Source organism: Myotis nattereri (assembly GCF_964212035.1).
Source record: "Myotis nattereri genome assembly, chromosome: 10".
NCBI lineage: Eukaryota > Metazoa > Chordata > Mammalia > Chiroptera > Vespertilionidae > Myotis > Myotis nattereri.
The window spans coordinates 34,722,657-34,744,286 of record NC_138085.1 but is presented as its reverse complement, the minus strand read 5'-3'; the positions used below and the strand labels follow the sequence as shown (position 1 = coordinate 34,744,286).

Here is a 21,630-nt window from a genome sequence, read left to right as displayed (position 1 = left end):
GTCCATCAGCCTTCTCTCATTTTTCAATTAATGTCTCATTTGCTCAGAGAGGTATATGGAAAATTGAAGAAAGATTGAGTCCTCTACCAAGGACTACACTTGAGGAAAAGACAGAGGAAAAAGCAACATTCTCATTTAATAACATTTACATGGTTTAGATGTGGTTTGTATGGTACTTGCTTTTTTGAAAACAATATAAGCATTTAAGGCTCTTCTTTTCAATTTCACATATTTAGGCCACAGTTATCTTGCTTTCTGGTACCAAAAACATCTCAACTTTCAGGGCTAGAAATGAGAGGGTCTGCAGGAGGGAGCTTATTTAATGCAGATTTTGCTTAAGAAAAGACATGATTTCATCATTCCTGGGCCTCTGAAAATTTAAGATTGTCAACCTTTTCCCCTAATCCTGAGTTTGAGTAATAGCCACTCTTGGGTGAAATGCATGCTTTGCTCTCTCAAATTCTGGAATGTTTTAACAGGTCTTTCTCTTAACAGCAAAGGCCTATGTGGGCAAAACCAAGGAGAAACAAAGAAGTTACTTGCTTCTACTAGCACTTGCCCTTCTCATTGCTATAGTTCCTGGCTGCTGGCTGAAATCACAAGTCCAATTTTGAAAAAGAAGAAGAAGATATTCAAATCATTATTTCATTAAGTGTGTAGCACTCGGGATTATTTTGTCCTTTCTCCTTGAGCCAGCGTTAACTCGATATGTTTCAAATGTTAGGTGCCAGGCAGGCCTTCCTTTGCTCCTCTCAATAGTTATTGAGTAAATGTACCTCATCAAATATATGTTAAATACTATGAATAAACAAATTGCCCAGCTGGTGTGGCTGAGTGTTGGCCTTTGGACCAGGAGGTCACAGTTCAATTCCTGGGGCAGGGCACATGTCTGGGTTGCAGGTTCCCCAGTCCGGGGCGTGTAGGAAGCAGCCAATCAATGATTCTCTCTAATCATTGATGTTTCTATCTCTCTCTTCCTTTTCTTGTTCTCTCTGAAATCAACAAAAACATCGTTTTTTAAAAAAGAAATCAACAAGCTGCAATTATGATCTCCACTCTGACCAAGCTTACAGTCTTGGGAAAGGGGTGAAGACTCAAATATATATAGGCACAGCCTTGATAAGAGACAATAGGGAGTGGTGGAGCCTGGGAATACTTGTAAAAAGGTTTTTGTTTAGTTCTCCCCTCCCTCCCTCCCTTCCTTTCTTCCTTCCTTCCTTCCTCGCTCTCTCCCCCCTCTCTTCCCCTCTCTCTCCCTTCCTCCCTCCTTTCTTTCCTTACAATACTCCACTAACTAAATAGAAAAGTGTACAAGTCTTCACCTCATAATAGAGGTCCAGACAGAGATATGTAAACAAATAATTTTAACACAGTCAGCAGAACTTTAAAGAAACATTTCTAAAGCACTGTTGTTAAGAGCATAGACTCTAGAGCCAAATTGGCTTTGCATTCTGGCCCCATCGCTTACCAGCTGTTTGACCTTGGCTGAGTACCCTTCCCTCTCTGTTTTCTGTTTCCTTCGGTATAAATGGTGACAATGTAAGCAGTTACTTCACTGAGCAGTAATGGAATTAAAACATGTAAAGCTATTGGAACAGGCCTTGGCACACTGTAAGCTCTAAATGAAAGAGAACTATACTAATTAGGAATGAGATCAGAGAGCACATATTGCTATATTAACTCCAAATAGACACAACCTACTAGATCTTAAAATGGAGGGAGTCTTGAACCACCTTGTGGGCACCATCCCCAAAGTGGAGATTCCACAGTGTTCGCTAGTGCAGTGGGTTCAGAGGTCCTTGGCTAAATCAACACCTGCTCACGTCATCCTTTCTCATACATCACCCAGTTCTGCATGATTCCTATCAAAGGAGCACTCACCTATGTCTTCTCAAAAGGAACCAGGAGGCATGGTGTACTATGTCAAGTTTGCCTCCAATAACATTGTCACTTCTGTGGTGTTTTCCACATTGACCATTCATTTAACATTTCTGTTTGCTTTATCTCAAATGAAGATAAGTCTTTTCCCACCTGCTTTGAAAATGAGCTAACCAGAGCAGTAAGTGGCTTTCAAACATCGCTTTGCCTTCATAGACTCTACAATATAATCAAAATGATAAAGCGTTCAGATGTCCACTGCCTACTCAGTTACCACCCTAAAATCCAGTTATGTTTATTCTTGCACTGGCTTTGCGAGTGTGGCTCCGTGACGATGCATAGTTTAGGTAACAGAACTAGCCAAGGCTTTGCAAAGCCGTGGTCAGGTTTTTTACCTCACTAATCTTGCTTTCTTCTCTAAAATCATATTGCATTTTCCTGCATTGCTGTTTCTCAGTATCCTTTAAAATTTGGACCTTGAGGAAAATATGTGTGGGAAAAGTTCTGAGACAGGCGTGGGTTATTGTGTAAAGAAAACAAACCTTCCCTAAGAGGACTGGAACCTTTTGCTGTTTTTCTCTCATCTGCTCTAAGAATTCTGTAATGAGATTTGCAAGAACATTAACTATTCTATGCCAGGTAATTTATGTAACCAGACAAATGAAAATATGTGTAATTCGACCAAGTTGAATGTGCATTTGTAATAATACATAGTATAACTACTGGTTAAAAATATGGGCATAGAGAACTTTCTAGAAGACAGCTCATCACATGTTCCCTGGTGGTTGGTTGTCTCTGGTTATTGGAATGGTATATGCCATGTTGATTCTTTTTAATTATCTGTAGTTTTCAGTTCTCCAAAGGAGCAATCTTTATTTTATAATTAAAACATTAACAATGTAAATTACCACACAACGTATGGTAGGTACTTTGTTATTTGCCTACTTGGCTTTGTATGTCTTAATCTACTCTTGCTCTGGTTATTTCATTACATTTGCTCTGTGGCTTGCATGTTTCTTCATTTCCTTTCTCACTGTGGTTCCAGCCTTCATCGTATGATTCCAGGGGACCAGCCCAGGGCCTGTGGTTGCTGAAGGAGTGCAAAGACAGGGCAAGTTACATCCTCATCAGTATCTAGAACAGCCGTGGGCAAACTACAGCCCGCGGGCCGAATCCGGCCCGTTTTAAATGAATAAAACTATTGAAATAAAAGACCGTACCCCTTTATGTAATGATGTTTACTTTGAATTTATATTAGTTCACACAAACACTCCATCCATGCTTTTGTTCCAGCCCTCCAGTCCAGTTTAAGAACCCATTGTGGCCCTCGAGTCAAAAAGTTTGCCCACCCCTGATCTAGAATCATCCACTTCCTGAGATTTCCATGCCTTCACTCTTCCTTCTCTGAACCTAGCTTTGCACCCTACCTTCCCCTTTGCTTCTCACACTTTTGCAGTCATTCATTTGTCAAGTGTTTAAAGAGTGCTTACCTGGAATGCAGGTCGCCCTTCAGGCGATGAGCCACATGACACTCATGCCCTTAGTTTATGATCTGCTTCCTAAGTGCCTGGTCGGCTCCTGAGACCTGGTCCTGTGCATGGCAGCCCTCTCTTCCATTGATTATTTCTGTCCTGCTTCACTCCACATTTGAGTTGATGCTATCTCACGTGTATGCACACTTACCTATCCATCCTAATGCCTTTAGGTAGCGTAAGAACAAGAACAATCACTGATTTGAAAACCAAACACTAACATCCATATTTGGTGGGGGGTGGGGGGGTGGGGGATGGGGGTTAATCTGATTTAAAGCAATAAGCATGTTTGGGCAGATGTTTTCTTGCTTCTAAATTATTGTGTATATGAGTAATGGAATCAACCAAAAATACACTTCCAAACTTTGACCAGTTCACCAGCAATTCTTGTACTGGAGAGTATTGAGTGATGGTGGTTGCAGGGGCATCAGTGATGATAGTGAGTAAGCCCTGGTTGCAGGGATAGTCTTGTGCTGTGCGCTTTGAATGCATCATCTCCAACCTTTACTCCTAAATCACAGTCCACAAGGCAACTGTCGTCATTTTCACCCCTAATTTACAGTTGCAGGGGCTGACACACAAAGGTTGACTCATCACCAAGCGCACATATTTAGTAATGGTTGGGGTGGAGTTGGGATACGATTGTAGGTCTGTGTGACTTTAACAATGTAGTATTTTTAAATTTATGAGTATATCCTATATAATAAAAGGCTTATATGCAAATTGACCAAATGGCGGAATGACCGGTTGCTATGATGTGTACTGACCACCAGGGGGGGCAGACGCTCAACACTGGAGCTGCTCCTTGGTGGTCAGTGTGCTCAGCCAGAAGCCTGGCTCACAGCTGGCAAGGGCAGTGGTGGTGGTGGAACCTCTCCCACCTCCGTGGCAGTTGGACATGCCCTTGGGGCTCCCGGATTGTGAAAGAGTGTAGGCTGGGCTGAGGGGGACCCCCTGCCCTCCAGTGCACAAATTTCATGCATCAGGCCTCTAAAATAAATAAATAAATAAATAAATAAATATATATATATATATATATATATATATATATATATATATATATAAAATCTTTTAAAAAATATTTTATTGTTGTTGTTTTTTACAGAGAAGAAGGGAGAGGGATAGAGAGTTAGAAACATTGATGAGAGAGAAACATCGATCAGCCGCTTCCTGCACACTCCCCACTGGGGATGTGCCTGCAACCTAGGTACATGCCCTTGACCGGAATCGAACCTGGGACCCTTCAGGCTGCAGGCCGACGCTCCATCCACTGAGCCAAACCTGCCAGGGCAAATCTTTTAAAATAATATTTATATAATAAATCTTTATGTAGAAATACTATATACAATTTAATTGTTATTATTTCCCTTCAGTCACTTATTTGGAAATGTTAATTTCTTTTCTTTCCAACCAAGGAAAGTGGCTTGAGGAGCTCAAAGGCTTTACCATAGAAACAGTGCTCTGTGTTTAGGTCTATAATCAAGTAAAGGAGATCGAATACAATGGTATCTATAAAAGAAACAGACAGATCTATTATCCTCTTTCCACTGTTCCCTTCCATCTCCTATACAGGCATGCTATTTCTTAGCTAAATGGTATTATTGAAAAGCAGATTCCTGGGAAAATAGCTAATTTTAACCTGATAAACTTGCTTACCATTTTGTAATATAAATATCCATTTTAATTCAGTAGACCTAAAACTATATGGATATATAGCGCATTCAAGTTATAGCTAACTTCAGATTGCTTTCCTTTTAAATATTTAATAACATTACATTTGTCTCTGCTTAAAATGAGTTTTTAGTTTTAATTTAAATTGAATTAAAACATCTATTTATCTTAGAAAAATCTCAGAATTTAGCATGAGATTTCCCTTTGCAGAATCGCATTTACAAATGTAGGTTTCTCTCTCTCTCTCTCTCTCTCTCTCTCTCTCTCTCTCTCTCTCTCTCTCATCTCCTGAGCTTCTTCCATGGGTGCCAACTGCGGGCCCCAGGTTGAGAGCTCTTTACTATGTGCCGCCCATTGGGTCTGGAGCTGTACTGCTGACCAAATGGCCAGCCTCTGACATGCCATTATCCTGACCCTCTCCATGAAAACCTGAGCTTGCAAATTTGTTTGCTTAGGCATGGTTCCTCTGCATGCTGGGAGGGGTGTCTTTGTGCTGAGAGTCACCCAACCTGAGTGCCACTACTCTTACCCAAGCTGTGGCTCATCCCAATGTAATCCACAGAATTTGGGATCCACTGTGTGGCTCCCTAGTTTCATGTGCAGAATAAATTTCCCTTTTCTTTGAATAGGTGGGTCCATTCCACTTACTGGTATCTGTGGTGACCCTCTCAAAATTCCATCAGGTGTGCCTTGGTGCGTAATGTTCTTTCTAGCCACACGGTACAGCAGTGGTTCTCAACCTTCCTAATGCCGTGGCCCTTTAACACAGTTCCTCATGTTGTGGTGACCCCCAATTTCATTGTTACAAATTGAAAATAATTAAAGCATAGTGATTAATCACAAAAACAATATGTAATTATATATGTGTTTTCCAATGGTCTTAGGTGACCCCTGTGAAAGGGTCGTTCGACCCCCAAAGGGGTCGCGACCCACAGGTTGAGAACCGCTGCTGCACAGAATGGCAGTGAGGTAGCTGTCTTCTCCAGAACACATAGCTATTGGCTAACGAGTCTTTTGGAGCAGCCGGGAGGAGAAGGAGTTTTACTGTATGTGAGCCTGCCACAAGGGCGGGACTCTTGGATTGAATATGTAGCTCCTAACCGCCAGCCTCCGTCTTAAACTTTATTTGGTCCTCTAGGGCCATGCATCATGAAAATTCACCATGGTGCCAGCACCCTAATGGATTTTTAACTTTCTCCCCATCTGTTCTTATGTATCAAGCTATTTGTTGGTGCATAGGCATAAAAAAAAAAGAGTAAGCTGGTAAGCAACATAATATGTTTATTGTAGATTGTAGTCTCTTTTAAAAATCCAACAGCACAATATATTTCCTTCCACGCCCACATTTCCCAAATGTAAAAAGTATCACCGCACGGGTTGGAAGAACTATAACGCTAACTGAGCGAGTCACATTATATTCTGATCTGCCTGTAAAATGGAAGGAGATGTGTGTTTGTAAATGTTCCCGTGTATCTGAGGATAAATTACGGTGCACTCAGGCTTCCGATGATCTAATTGACTTTATTTAAATAAGCTAGGTTTGATTAATAGATGAGAAGTAGTCATTTCTGTAAAGAAAATATTGAATGAATTGTTTTCCCCTACATGAAATAATCGCTCACATTAACTCTACTCTTCCAGTTTAGTGCAGTTTTATGCTCCTGTGTATGCTCTGCTATGGGAGGCTTCATTATGCCTCTCCCAGTCCTCTGCCCCAGGCGGATACCCACCCCATTGCCCTGGGCCGAGTCTCATCCTAGTTAATGATCTCCCTTTGGTTCCCGTTCCTGGGGTCTCTTTGTGCAAATATGAACCCCTCAATTGTATGGTGTCAGTGTTCACCATCCACTTCACCTTCTCTGAATCTGTTCTCCACATCTCATCCATCCCGGGGTCTGTGGTTTCTCTAACACGATGATCTCATTAATATTCCCTCCCTCCTGGTACCACTTGCCTTTTTCCTGGGCCAGGCCCTCATCCTCATTACTGCTCTCAGATTACAGCTGCACTTGCCCTGTTAACAGGTTTCTCTGCGCCAGCCATCTCCCCTCCAGTCTATTTATGTAACGCAGCTCAAACAAAAATCTATTCATGTCACCTCCCTCCTTGCAGAGGACACAGTCCAGATCTCTCCCATAGCATTCCAAGCACCCCAACCTCTCTTTCCGGTCCCCCTTCCTCACTGTGCCTTCCCCGCGACTGCAGTCCCCTACCCTCAGCGCCTCGTCCAGGTTTCCGAGCCTCCCACACACTTCATCTGTCCAAGGTGCCCTTCCCACCTTCGTCTTCCTGGTGAACCTCTTAGTTCTTCCAAGCCCACCCATCAGAGTTGAGAGCCTCACCACAGAATCACAGTAAATGAGTCAGTCACTCCCTCCTCTCTTTTGCCTGCATTCTTAATCATATGTCTGTTATGGCATGTGATCATTGCATTCTGGGTATGCATTTAGAACTGGTTTCCATATTATACTGTGAACTCCTTGAGACCAGGACATTTTCAGTCACCTTTGTCATTCAGAACCTAGTGGAGAATCTGACACAAGTATGTACTAGTATGTGCTCAGTAAACATTTGTTGGATTAGATCAGTTGTCTCATAACTGCTCTCTACTTTAGAAAGTAGGTCCCAAACAGTATTCAAAAACTAAAGTAGGGCTTGCCTCTCTCTTCCTCCTAAGCTCCAAGGGCCCTTCTTTTGCCTCTGTAATTGTTTCCTGGGCCCATGTCTTCTATGACTCACTCCTACCTTTGTGACTTTCTCAATAAATAAACTTTCTCTTATAGTTTTAGTCTTGGCTCTGAATTCTGAACTGAGAGGGGGAGAAAAAAGATTAAATTGGGGTATCTTCTATAATCTGTTACTATGTAATTCAATGAAAGGTACAGTGTTAAGGAGACATAAACTTTTAAGTTTCATTCCTCTGTGGAGCTGTACATTTTGTACCTGAACTGTCAGTAGCCTCACCTAGCTGCCTAGTAAGTATCATTGGTTCCTAGAGAAATGAAGAGTGAGAATGATTAAGATAAGGGCAAATTCCTCTCAACTATCAGACACATTGGCTTAAATACATTCCTTATTGATGCTGAGAGCATAATTCCACACTCAATGGGAAATGAGCACCTTGATTTGCCCACAGCACCTGCCCATGTGCACGGATCCATGTGCACGGATGCATTCGCCGTGACAGGTTCGGCTGTGTTGCAAGCACAGCAGTGGTCACTGGTAGTTTTGCAAGGAGAACAAGGATCGTCCATCCACAGACCTTCAGGAACGCCAGCCTCCGAGCCTCCCGTCCACCCACGTGCCTTCTGTGTTTGCCTTCCAGGTGAGACCATGCGCATCGCCTCCTCCGAGTTTGCTGATGACCCGTGCTCGTCCGTGAAGCGTGGCACCATGGTGCGGGCGGCCAGGGCTTTGCTATCAGCTGTAACCCGCCTACTCATCCTGGCGGACATGGCAGATGTCATGAGACTTTTATCTCATCTGAAAATTGTACGTATGTAGAATTGACCAACGCTTGCTTTATGTGGGTGGCGCTGTTGACCGTGTGTATCCCAGCGCTGAACTCTACAGAAGACTTCAGTGCTCACTAGGTCACTTGCTCATTCACCCGTGTGGGATACTACCCCAACTTTTTCATATAGTACAGTTAACTCAATGATATATTTTAAAAGTGATAGACGATTCACTTGCATTATTTTTCTTTGAAAACACGGAGTCTGGATTTCCCCCCGACTTCCTGGAGTACAAACCTGCATTCATGCAGGCCGCAGGGGCTGAGCACAGGGCACTTGGTGTGACCCTGTCTTGAAATTGAGAGCAACGCTGGTCCATGTGGTAGTTTAAAAAGGCCAGCTTCCTCTCTCTCCTTTTTTACCCCCTCCTATTGTATTGTATCCTACCCAGGGCCTTGCAGCTGCCTGAATAGAGGGCGGGGATGCAGCCTGCTGATCCAGTCGTGGCATGACACTGTAACAGATATTTTGCATATTTCTCTATTATTAATATAGATATGGGCTTTGAGCCTGTCTTCATCTGGCAATAAAAAGGAGCCCAATCACACCTCCCATAGCTAGAATCCATCTTGTCACACCATGTCTGACATTTGTCACACCTGGGCTGGGTCTGTGGCACCTACGTCCCCCACCAACCCGTAGAACTCCATTATGTGTGCCCTGCTTTTCACAGTTCTTTGGTTCCTTTTAACTCTTTTGTTTCCTAATGAAAATGGAGCCCTACCCTGTTCACAGATTTACTGGACCAGGGGCCAAGGCCACCTTCCCAGTCCTTGCCAGCTAGGCCTTTGTCTAGTTTCCTAGTTACTGACTGGGATCTAGTTGCAATCAAGTTGCTTCAACCAGATCAATTAAGATGAAGGTAAGTGCTTAGGAATATGGCTGCCGCCTGGACTCTCTCTCCCACGCCCTCAGTGAATCTTATCCCTGGACAATTGGTACCAACCCTGGACTGACTTCAGGTCTTAGATGAAGGGAACCATGCACTTTCCTTTTTGGGGAACCAACCTATTGCCGGCTTAGCTCCCCTAGTTCCGGCCTTTCCTGGCCCATCCTTTTCCCTACTAGCTAACGCTCAAGGTCGTACTTACTTTGTCATGGAATAAACTATCAGGGGCTGCTGAAATGGAAAATGAATAATGAGAGTCTGCTCTCTCTTCATCTGCCATCTCAGCTTTGTCCAGTCATTTCCAAAGGAATTTCCCAAACCACAAGTGTTTTTCGTTAAAAAAAATCTTGGGCCTGATCTTTTCTCTGAGTTCACCCTAATGAAGCATCCAAGATTTCTAAGTTATGTGTAAACTCTGCACCACGAGGCAACACCTCAAACTGCAGCATCTCCAGCCTGCGCTCCAGGTTCCTACACCGCAGATCGCGTTGTGGGCTCTCTTGCAGGTGCCGAGGAGCACAGAGACACCGAGCAGCGCTTGCTGGGGAGTGTTTCTCTGGGTTTTCTGAGAGGAGTCCCTGCGAGAGCCAGGGCAGGGTCTTGCAAATAGGATGAAGTGAGCGGTATGAGGAGAGACTTTACCTACGTCAGAGCATACTGAGAGGAAGTGCAGCGTTATGATGAACCATTTGGCCACTGGGGTGAGGCTGCCTAGGTTTAATCCCGGTTTGATGTCCACTTGCCTGGCAGCTGTGCTGTAACCCACCACAGAACCTTCTGACATGTCAGACACTTCCTCTGTTAACATGGCCTGATGACAGGACAGCCGCAGTGTTGTGGGAGGTTGAAATAGGGGAAATTCTTATGAAACATGCATCACAGGGTCTGGCACAAAGTAAGTGCTGGGTGAATGGGGACTGTGTTGCAGCTCTAAGATCCCTGGAACCTCTTGCACTGGCAGGGCAGGCTGGCTCTCCTCCAGCCCCACCTGTGAGTCCTATGCATCGTTCAGGCCAGTGGTTCTCAACCTGGGCTGCACATTAGAATCACCTGGGAATCTTTTTAAAATCCTGATTTCTGGGCCTCCTCCTCCGGAAATTCTGTTTCTTTGTTATGGGGTGGGGCCACAACATTAGTAACAAAGAAACAGAATTTCCGGAGGATGAGGCCCAGAAACCAGGATTTTACAAAGATTCCCAGGTGATTCTAATGTGCAGCCAAGGTTGAGAACCACTGGTTTAGGCAATGATAATAACTTTGTTCACAAGTGTGTTGGAGACAAAGTTTCTGCCGCCCCCCCCCCCCCCAGCACCCTCTCCCCCTATACAGCCTACTTAGACTTCAAAGGCAACATTTTAAGAAAGATCCTTCCCAGATGAACAATCTTCCTTTAGCAGGGACAGACTAGGACTGAGCCTAAAAAAATTAACTGTGCAGCCCACATGTCATTCTCCTCCCGCTGTGGAAGGCCCTGGGCAGCCACTCTTGGGGAGCGAGGCCAGGCTAACATCCTCCCTGAACTCTCCGATCCTGACGGTGCTCACTACATCCCAGCCTGCAATGTGATGTAAGGCGCTGGCTGCTGCGTGCGTTCCTGCCTTTCCACCCACCAGTTTGGAGCAGTGCTGTTGGCTGACATCACTGCAACCTGCTGTCCTGTGGAGTCTATTGTATTCTTTTCTCAACACGGCACATTAAAGGAATTTTAAAGAAAGGATTTAGCACAAAAGCCTGGAAAGGTCAACCCAGTAGTATTAAGAAGTCCTGTCAGACTGTCAGGAGTGAAATTAAAAATGATTGGAGACTAACACACACATTTGTTCTACTTGGAGCGCAGCCTGGTCGCGAAGAGCAGCGGTGGAAGGTGGCCACCTTGTGGCCCACGTGAGGAATTGCAGCTTCTGGTGCTGAATTACTGGGCTGTGGTCCAGCACTTCCGGTTCTGGCCAGCCAGGGTTTCAGACAGGGTGTTAACACTTAATTGCAAATGAACAAGGCATATAATTCTTTCTAGTGGCATTTTTGTTCTTTTCCATACAAGTGCATCCTCTCATAAACAAACTAGTGTTGTCTGTCGGCATCTATTTATCTGTTTTCAGTATGAAGAATCTCTTGTATTTTGATGAGCATGTTAGAATTATCATCTATAACATTATTGAGGGTTTTTTTCAAATTAAAAAAAAAATGTTTTTCATCATATAGATGATAAAACATAGATGAGGCACATAGGACTCATCATTTTCTATAGCGAGTCCTTAGCTTCCTGCGTGGTAACCGCTGCACGGCTATTTCACATTTAAGCATTACACGTAACATTTTAATTTTTGTCTTTTAAGCTATATGGCATATTTTTTACTGTTGTCCTTTCCAGATACTGATTTTTTTCTCATTTCTGAGTAAATTACAGGAACGTAGAGGGAGTTGCATTCTTATCAGAAGCTTATATTCGTGTTTCTTCATCAATAATTCACTGACTAGATGAAGAATCGTTCCGTTAGTCTCCTAAAATACCCATCATCCCCTGCCCTGCAACCAGATAGGTAATGTTGGCAAATCGAGTCACCGTGAGCCGAAATCGCCCACCCTCTCACAAGGAGTAGAGAGTAGGGCGCTCTGAGAGGCGGTGTGATTGGTCAGGGTCTCTGCATCCTGTTACCTTATGATTCCATTTGAAACTGAAGATCCCATGGCTGCTAAAATGTCCATCTCTTCATTTACTATAGATATGCTAGTTGTCCATATGATGCTACCTGTTCTATCATGCTTGTGTTTTTGTGTGCTTTTATGTGGAACCCGATTTTGAGCATATTCTGTTAAGGGTCCACATGACTGCCAAAGTTGTTTTTTTTGGGTTTTTTTTTTTTTTTGCTATACTTGTTTCCAATTTAGGAGCCTAGTGATGGGATAGTAAGTGACAGATTTCGAAGCTGAATTATCACCAAAATAGGAATTTGATGTTCCTGAGCAAAGCTAAAGTACTCATTTGCACATCAGACATCTTTTTAAAATACTGAACAGTAATTGCATTTATTGTTGAAGTCACTGCTGATTGATTCCCTAGCCAGACACCTGGTGTCTCCTGCAATCAGTGGACATTGTGTGTGAGGTTGGCATGTGGCACTTCAGACTTCTAAAGTAATCCTGCATTTCAATCAGTGAGGAACAGGGGTATTATTTCCCTGGCCTCTGAATTAATGTAATCAGGTTATATTGTCAATTTTTAGCTTTGGTGATGGCATTGCACATGAACACATCTAGGCGTGTGTGTCAGAGAAAACAATCACCTTTTTTTTTTTCTTTTCTATCCTCAGGCTAAGGCATAGAATAACAACGTTCTCCATTCTCTACAAAATGGAAGGGAAAAAAATGGAAAACAGCAAGCCCTTAGCCAACTTCTCAGGAAAGGCATATTTTCTTAGTGGCTACCAAGAACGACCTCACAGTTGGCCGTTGTTTGGGGCCATGGATGTGGCATGGTGACTAATATCACCTGTGCTTTTGGCGCCACTAGCATCAGCTATTCTTGTGCATCCTCAGTGACATATTAACTCCGAGCAGCCTCCCATTTAGTCCCAGCTCTCACGGGTCTCCTGTGTTCGAACAGCAGCAGTCCCCTGGAATAAAATCCCTTCGTCTCAGATGATAAAGTTAGAAATTGCTGCCCATGTTCTTAGTGTAGCTTTTCTGTCTGAGCTCTCATGCAGCTGGGTTGTTCAGAATGTATGCATTTAGTTATCCTTTCAAGAAATACTTATCGGGTGCCTACCGTATGTAAGACACGGTGTGCCAAGCATATAACTTCAGAGGTAAGACAGGCTCAGAGCCTACCTTCAAAACTTTATAGGCTCGTGGGCAGATACTTTAAGGAGTGCAATTAATGCCGGGAAATGTGCATATTGCTATGGACTCGCTTAGAGGGAAAATACAATAATTAGGATGTTTTCCATTTTAAAGAACAGAAACCCAACTTCACCTGATCTTTTAAAAAGAAAATATATTGGCTCATCAACCAAAAGTCCATAAGGCAATAGCTTCAGGTAAGGGTTGATAGGGCACAATATATGATAAGGATTAAGTTTCTAAGTCCTTTTCTTTTTTTTTTTCTCATTGCAATATATATTTTTTAAATTTTGATTTATTGCTTAAAATATTACAAAGAGCAGTACATATGTCTCCCTTTTATCCCCCTTGACCTTCCCCTGGCCTCCCCTAACCCCCAGTGTCTTGTGTCCATTGGTTATGCTTATATGCATGCATACAAGTCCTTTGGTTGATCTCTTACCCCCCTCCCCCCCAGCCCTCCCTAGTCTTCCCAATGTAGTTTGTCTAAGTCCTTTTCTACACGGAGGGCACTCTTCTCTGTAGGCCCTTTTCTCACAGTCTCAAGATAGCTGCTACTATTGCCAGCATAGCAAGAATGAGGGAATTCCCTTCCCTGATAGCTCACATAAAAGTTCCAGAATTGTCTTAGTCCTATTGGCCTCAAAATCAGGTGTATATCTCTGAGTTAATTATTTAGGGGGAGGGGAGGGAATGGGATGTGCTGATTTCTTAATTTGCTTAACACTACTCCTTTTCCTCCCCATCCCCAAAGCCAAGGATGAGATGAACTCAACCAAAATGTATTGTCGATCAATTGAGGATGATATGAGGAAGGGTGATGTGGCTGGGAGAGGGACATCTCGGGATTGGGTCTCACTGAATTGCAGGATATTTGCCTTTCCTGGAACCAACTGTTTGGACCAGATTTACCAGGCTGGGATCCACAGATCCCAGCCTGAAGAGAGGGGCTAAGAGTTGAAGGTGATGGAAAAGAAGTTGGCCCCATCAAAAGAGCTGGAGGACTTGTCATTCTCCAATAATGGCACTAAAATGACACAGTAACTTGAGCAGGGAAATTAAATGCAAATCATTATTAACTCTAATGTCAGACTACAGTAACAAGGGATTGGCTAGTAACAAGAGAACTCTGCGGAATATGGCGATGGCAGCTCTGAGGAGTAACCACCACCCACAGGACTGAGGTAGAGCACTCTGGGGAGAGCCCCCATCCTCCCTCCCACCTGGATGAAACCCGGATGTCCTTAGTTCATGGGCTCAGAGAAGTCACTGCGAGGCCACACAAGTGAATGGAACTTGCTGGAAACCTGCCCTTCAAGGTGTCAAGGAAAACTGCTCATGGAGTGGTGTCTCCCAGGAGGCATCCCACAATCAGTCACCCAGGGCCATGAGCTGCTGGCCACCTGCCTGTTGGAGAAGCACCTCCACCATGGCCCTGCCCCTCCCCACTCCAGCAGAACCTGGCCCCGGAGCACGCAGAACCTCCCCCGGATCACACAGAACCAGGGGAACACACTCTTTCCTCCTTTGTGGCCTGTCCAGCAGTCTCTCCCGACAAAGCCTAACATCAGGCCATCAGGGGAAGAAATGCTATGTAAGGGGCCCAGCCGTGTTTCCACGGAGCAGGGAGAAAGTATGGATTTGGATTTGATAGCTGGCCCAGGGAGAGAGTGTGCTACTGCTCAGACATGGGGTGCTCTTGCCATAGATGGAAGGCGGATCCAGGTCAGGCAAGACTTTCACTGCAGAGATCTTAACAAACCAAGGAAAAAAACAGCATGAGAGCCAGAGAGGGAACTTGGGGGGTAGGGGAGTCCACAATAATTTAATCGATTCTGAGTCATTGGAGCATAGAGGGTCAGGTGGGGAGACGCAGTAACAGTTAGGCTGAATGTCTTGGATAGTGTGACAGTTAGTTTAGACTCTACATATGCTTGGAATTACTCAATGGCTCCCCATAATCCATAGGTAGATTATGGGGAGCCATTGAGTAATTTTAAACATTAGATAAATATTTTTTGGTAGCGACCTAGAGAAGGAATTAAAAGAGGAGAAAGCCCAAGCAAGGTAACAGACTAAGAGAAGATTGAGATGATTCAGGCCAGTGAATGGAGGGGAAGCTGAGCAAAGGCATGGCAGTGGGAAATGGTGAAGAGGGGGTCAAGTTCAGGGCTATGAAAGAGGGAGAATGACTAGTACCTGGACTGCTCAGATAGGACAGGCTCTCACTGTGTCCTCGGGAATCAGCTATTCGTTATCACTGAAGCCCAGATCCTATCAGCTTTATAAACCCATCCTTTCTGGGAAGCTGAGCCAGGACAGGAGTTGTCAGTGTGAACTCTGGAGCAGACCTTCTAGGTTCACAGTCAGGCTTCTGCACGCACTTGCTGTGAGACCTCTGAGGCAGGTTGTATCACACGGACCTCAGTTTCTCCTCTTTAAAGTAGAAAGTTGCCCTATCCGGTTTGGCTCAGTGGATAGAGCGTCGGCCTGCAGACTGAAAGGTCCCAGGTTCGATTCCGGTCAAGGGCATGTACCTTGGTTGCGGGCACATCCCCAGTAGGAGGTGTGCTGGAGGCAGCTGATTGATGTTTCTCTCTCATCAATGTTTCTAACTCTCTATCCCTCTCCCTTCCTCTCTGTAAAAAGTCAATAAAATATGTTAAAAAAAAAAAAGGAGAAAGTTAAACAAGGACCGAGTGGGATCTATGTAAACCTTTTAGAATAATGTCTGATACATCGTGAGTGCTCAGTGACACTGGCTAGTGTCATTTTTCTTGCACGAGCTGAAAATAACTTTGGAAATACATGAAGCTCTGTTAATGTGCTTTATAAGACATGGCACTTGAAGAATAAGTGACACTAGTATTTCATCATTCTTGCTTGCTGATGAAATCATTTTCCTCACTTGTTAACAAGGAAACAGAAAATGTGATCAGGAAAGCCAGCTCCTCTTGAGGAAGCAAAAAAGATTATGATAACCCTGAGACACCCTTGGTCAAACCAGGGTACCTGGCTAAACAAGTGAAGTACTTTAATGTATAATCTAATGCTCATTCATTCATTCATTCATTCACTTGGCCAACTCTATTTTCAAAAAATGATTTTTAATTTAGCTGTAAACCTAGGTTCTCACAAGAGAGTTGCACATGGCTTGTTCAATAGGTTCATCGGTGTCACTTAGAATTCAGTCACCTGGGTAGCAGTAGTAGGACCCTGGAATGAGGTCAGCCTGATCACGACAACAGTGACTTAAAGCGCTGCTATGGGCAGCAAACGCTGACAGGAGACCCAGATCACACTGCCCAGGCGGGGAGGGGTCAGACTCCTCAGTTCAATACTATTGCGCCCCCTCCCAACATGCCTGCCTGGCTCCTAGCAGGTGCTTTATAAGTACTTGATGGATAAATAAATTCTCAGGCTACTTTTTATATCAAAGTAAATGAGAGGTATTTAAATCAGGAAAATGGAGGCTGATGGAAGGAGTTTGTCTCAAACAGTTTGACACGGTGTGGACTAAATTAGGGCGGCAGGCAGGCTTGCTTTAGGAATAGGGGTGGGGCGGGGGGTTGAACAAGCTCTGTGAGAAGATCCAGATTTTGAGAGTTTAAGTGACAAGCTTAGTGAATATCTGATTCCCCTAATTAGGGAGGGCATTCTAATCTCTTTTCTAGAAGTTTTCATCTTTTAAGCTTGACCTGTGTACAGATTCCTCATCATAAGGACAGGAAAACCTGGCTGAGCACAGGGTCCTGGCTTTGGTATGAGCCCTGCCTGCCTGTGGGAGGGAACAGCTGTCTGTCATCTGTCCAAGGTCATGAGGGCACATGTGAGGAGCAAGGCTATGTCAGGGCCTCCAAGGGCTCCCTTCATCAGCTTATTGGAGACAATTTCCCAGTCCAGGGTATAGAGTCTCCCAAACCTCTCCCTTACCCTGGCACTGCCCCCACTAGCACCGCCTCCTCCTCAGCGCCAGCCCCAGCAGCTGCTGCCTGTGCCCTAGCCATAGTGCTCCTCCCGCCACAGAGTGCCCTGCCATCTGCAGACGTCCCAAGAGTAAGATGAAGCCTTTCCTCTTCAAAATTATTTAGGAAAACATTTCTCCCCCGGTAGACACTAGGCAGCAGCAGGTCAATATCGCTCTTTGAGGAGCTCCCAATTCAGACCAGGCTATATATCTACTATTTTATGTTGTGGTGTTTTTTTTTTTTGTTTTTTTGGATATATATATATATATATATATATATTAATAAAAGGGTAATATGCTAATTAGACCAGATAGACTGGACATCATTCCGGATGTCCTTCCTGACAAAGCTGGGGCCCGGGCAAAGCTATGGTCAGCCAGAGGGAGGGAAGCCCGGGTCCAGGTTGCCAGAGGAAAGCCGGTGCTGGCATCTGGGGAAAGGAAGGCCTACTCTTGCATGAATTTTCGTGCACCAGGCCTCTAGCATATATATAAATTATGCCTGGTGTATTTGGGGAAATGGTAGAGAGGAAGTCCTTGGCTACCATTTCCATTTCGATAACACTCTTTAATCTATTCTAGTTCTCTATTTTTTTGTATTAATATTGGTATTTTATATATTTTAGAATTTACCACTATCATATAGGTTTCAAATGTATTAGTGTAGCCTGATTCATTCTTTCATTTCCAACTTTTGGTATCTTATTGTGTAAATTGGCTTCTGAGAGAACAGTGTTAGATCTCTTTAAAAGCCAATCTGAGAGTTTCTGTCTTTTAATTAGAGCATTTGGCCCATTTATATTTATTTTATACTTGGACTTAATTGGCCATTTATTTCATTTTTTTTCATTTATATACCTTCTTTTCTTTATTTCTTATTTCCTGTAAACCTTCCAACAACCTCTGCAGCCTGTAGACACTGCCTTCATTTTAGTAATGAAGACACTGAGGGTCTGAAAGGTTAAGTGGCTTCCCTAGATCACAGAGCTAAGGAATGACGGAGCTGGGGTTCCAATATAGACCCATCTGAGCCTGAGCCCCCTCACACTTTACTAACATGCCCATCACTGTGGCCTCAGGTAGGAGTAAAAGCTTTTGGAAAAATGTGTGCTTGTTTGGCATATAGAAGCCAATTTCCTTTCCCCAGACAGCCTGAAAGAAAAAGAGGTCATTGGCTCTGTTCAAAAATCAATGCTTGACTTTTATATTATATTTGATTTCGCAAAAGTGCCTTGTGACTGTCCTACTCCATTTCCCCCCATTTTTTGTTCATGTCCCTTGGACATTCTGTCTCTTCTCTATCTCCGTCTCCCTCTCTATCATCTAGTTGTGTAACAGCAGCGTGTGTGCCAATATTCCAGACTTCGGAATATTTTCATTCCTGTGGTACCTGGGATGGGATCTGAGCCTATTTTTCTATATGTGAACTTTCCACATGGTGACCTCTCAGGTCCTTCAAGGTTAAAACTGAGAATGACTGCCCTAACTGGTTTGGCTCAGTAGATAGAGCGTCAGCCTGCTGACTGAAGAGTCCCAGGTTCGATTCCGGCCAAGGGCATGTACCTTGGTTGCGGGCACATCCCCCGTAGGGGGTGTGCAGGAGGCAGCTGATCGATGTTTCTCTCTCATCGATGTTTCTAACCCTATCCCTCTCCCTCTTCCTCTCTGTAAAAATCAATAAAATATATTTTTAAAAAACCCCAAAAAACCTGAGAATGACTAAGTCATCCTTTACACAGACTCCATCACGGGTGTTTCTTTTCAAAAGAATTTCATTGAATTAGAAACAAATTCAAACCAGCATCTGGATTCCTCAGAGAAAACCAATGAGAAAGTAAGTTATGTAAATAGTAATACTCCAAATTGGTCTGAATGACAACAGGTAATAAACCTGTTTTATATGTATGTATATATTAGGAAACAAATCTAAGGTTTGTTAATCTCTCTGAAATAATTATTTTGCTCTTCCCTGGAACCAGTTTTTATGTCCTGAGAAAAAATTGAAAACTCAAATAAGCAGAAGGAACAAATTATCTTCTCAGGCAGTCCTCTCGTGCTGCTGTTGATTCCACGTTAATGATTATAAGCCCATTAGAAAGCCAGACATCACTGAGCTCTGATTTTAACAAATTCAGGTAGGAGTTTCTCATCTATAATAATAAAAGCATAATATGCTAATTAGACCAGATGTCCTTCTGGATGTCCTTCCATCCTTCAGGACGAAGCCAGGGCTGCAAGGGAAGCCTGGTCCCAGGTGCCAAAGGGAAGCTGGTGTCCGCAGCTGGAAGAAGGAAGGCCTACTCTTGCACAAATTTCGTGCATGGGGCCTCTAGTTAAACTATAAAATTGCTTTAAATGGGCCATTCCTTACCATAAAATGAAATTTTATTTCGGTCCCTAAAAACATCCCAATACACAGCAGTCCCTTTTTCAGCTACATATATTTCTTTTCCTTGAGTCTCATTAGAGCCTGGATAGGGATTGTAAAATGCTAACACTGAGGAGTTAAATCCTCATTTTATATGTTTACAATTAGGAAGAAAAAAAGATGAATTTCCATAGAAGGTGAGAATAGACATTAAATTTTGTGTGGAGTCTAGATTACTACCATTCTGAGGAACTTCCCTTGCTACAACCTTTTCCTTAATAAAATTAGTCTATTTAGTAAATTGAATGGTATCAATGGAGTGAAAGCTTTAATGATACCATTATCACTGGTGTGCACACACTATTCTCTTCCTCTAGTCAGTGAAACTTGATAAGGAAGTTGGATTACCCATTCTCTTCCTCTAGTCAGTGAAACTTGATAAGGAAGTTGGATTACCCTGGTGTGCACACACTATTCTCTTCCTCTAGTCAGTGAAACTTGATAAGGAAGTTGGATACACTATTCTCTTCCTCTAGTCAGTGAAACTTGATAAGGAAGTTGGATTACCCACCATTGCCATTGTGGCAAACTTCAGCAAAGATGTATCTTCATAGCTCAAAACTGTGTGAATCTGTGGCTTCCCAGCCATTTTAACAGTCATTTGTATGTCTGCGTTGTCAACCAATCACCTGTCTGTATGTTGTCCTTAGCCTTGGTTCAAATTACCAGAGCCAATCAGAATTCCGCAGGCAACCCACGTGCTCTCCGCCTTTCTCATTACAGCCGCCTTCCTTTTTCTACTGCCTCTCTCAGAAGCCTGTGAGTTGTTGCCTCTCTGCCAGGCTCCCTTTGTAACTAAGAATTTTTGTTGTTGTTGTCAATCGTCACCCGAGGATATTTTTCCATTGATTTTTGTAGAGAGAGTGGAAGGGAGGGGAGAGACAGAGATAAACATCCATCGATGTGAGAGACACATTGGTTGTCTCCCACACCCACCCAACCTGGGCCTGGGATTGAGCCTACAACTGAGCTACGTGCCCTTGACTGGAATGGAACCCGAGACCCTTTCGGTCCCCAGTCTGACACTCTATCCACTGAGCCAAACCGGCAAGGGCCATAGTTAAGAAATTTTGATTTTGTGAACATGTAGCTGTATGAAGCCTTATTTACTCAGGGTTGTGTTCTTGGGCATTTATCCTGAAAAAATTCTTGGCTAGTTCTACAAGGATGCAGTCTTACTGACAATGACTTAGTGGGTTAGTTCACGATAATATCTTAATTTTAGTTTTAATTTTAATTGAGTCTACAGGTATTAAAACCTTAAAGGGTTACCAGTGGTGGAAGCCTTCACATCATGTTTAAAGCTAAGATAACTCTGGAGGGGAGGAAACTTTAGTGCCTCTTGAATCCTCAAATATTTACAAAGGAATTTTCAGTGAAATTCATAATTCAAGTCCAAGGCCACAGTGGGAAAAAATTGATGGCAGGTGCAGGAATTTGGAAGCAGGAGAGTGCATGCTATCAGTCTGTTCACCCCAGTTGATGCCTCTGTTAGTGGCAACAAAAATGTTGATTTCACTTGCTTCTTGAGGCTCAATAATTCCTCTCTCCGTTGGCTGGCAAGGTGTAAATTTAGTTCAAAATCACGGCCCTGTTCGTCCCAGATTCAGAACTGTTGCCAAGAAAATGGGTCGCAGATTCCAGCTCTCTCGGTCTTTTTTTAGCAGCTTGGGAGTTCCTTCAGGTTCTGTTTGCCAACCACTTCCTCCTCTGAAGGTTTCTAGAAATAGTTTTTAAATTCCACATTTAAAAAAATATACACATATTTTCCTTTACCATGACTTCTCAAAATTAAAAGTCAGTTTTCCTTATCACAATGATAACTCAATAAAATACAAAAAATCATATTTTATAGACTCCCAGAGTTCAGCAGTTATTACTTCTTATTGATAAAATATTCTACAATCCTT

The 21,630-nt window shown here is 43.4% G+C and overlaps 1 protein-coding gene across 3 annotated transcripts in view; it reads left to right on the top strand.

The window, feature by feature from the left end:
• CTNNA2 (catenin alpha 2) overlaps positions 1 to 21,630 on the top strand; it is a 1,107,789-nt gene that overhangs the window by 312,661 nt on the left and 773,498 nt on the right. For all 3 annotated transcript variants that reach the window (XM_081101401.1, XM_081101400.1, XM_081101399.1), the window contains one exon: positions 8,407 to 8,573. In XM_081101401.1, coding sequence (XP_080957527.1) covers positions 8,407 to 8,573 — 167 coding nt within the window. The remainder of the gene's footprint in view (positions 1 to 8,406; positions 8,574 to 21,630) is intronic.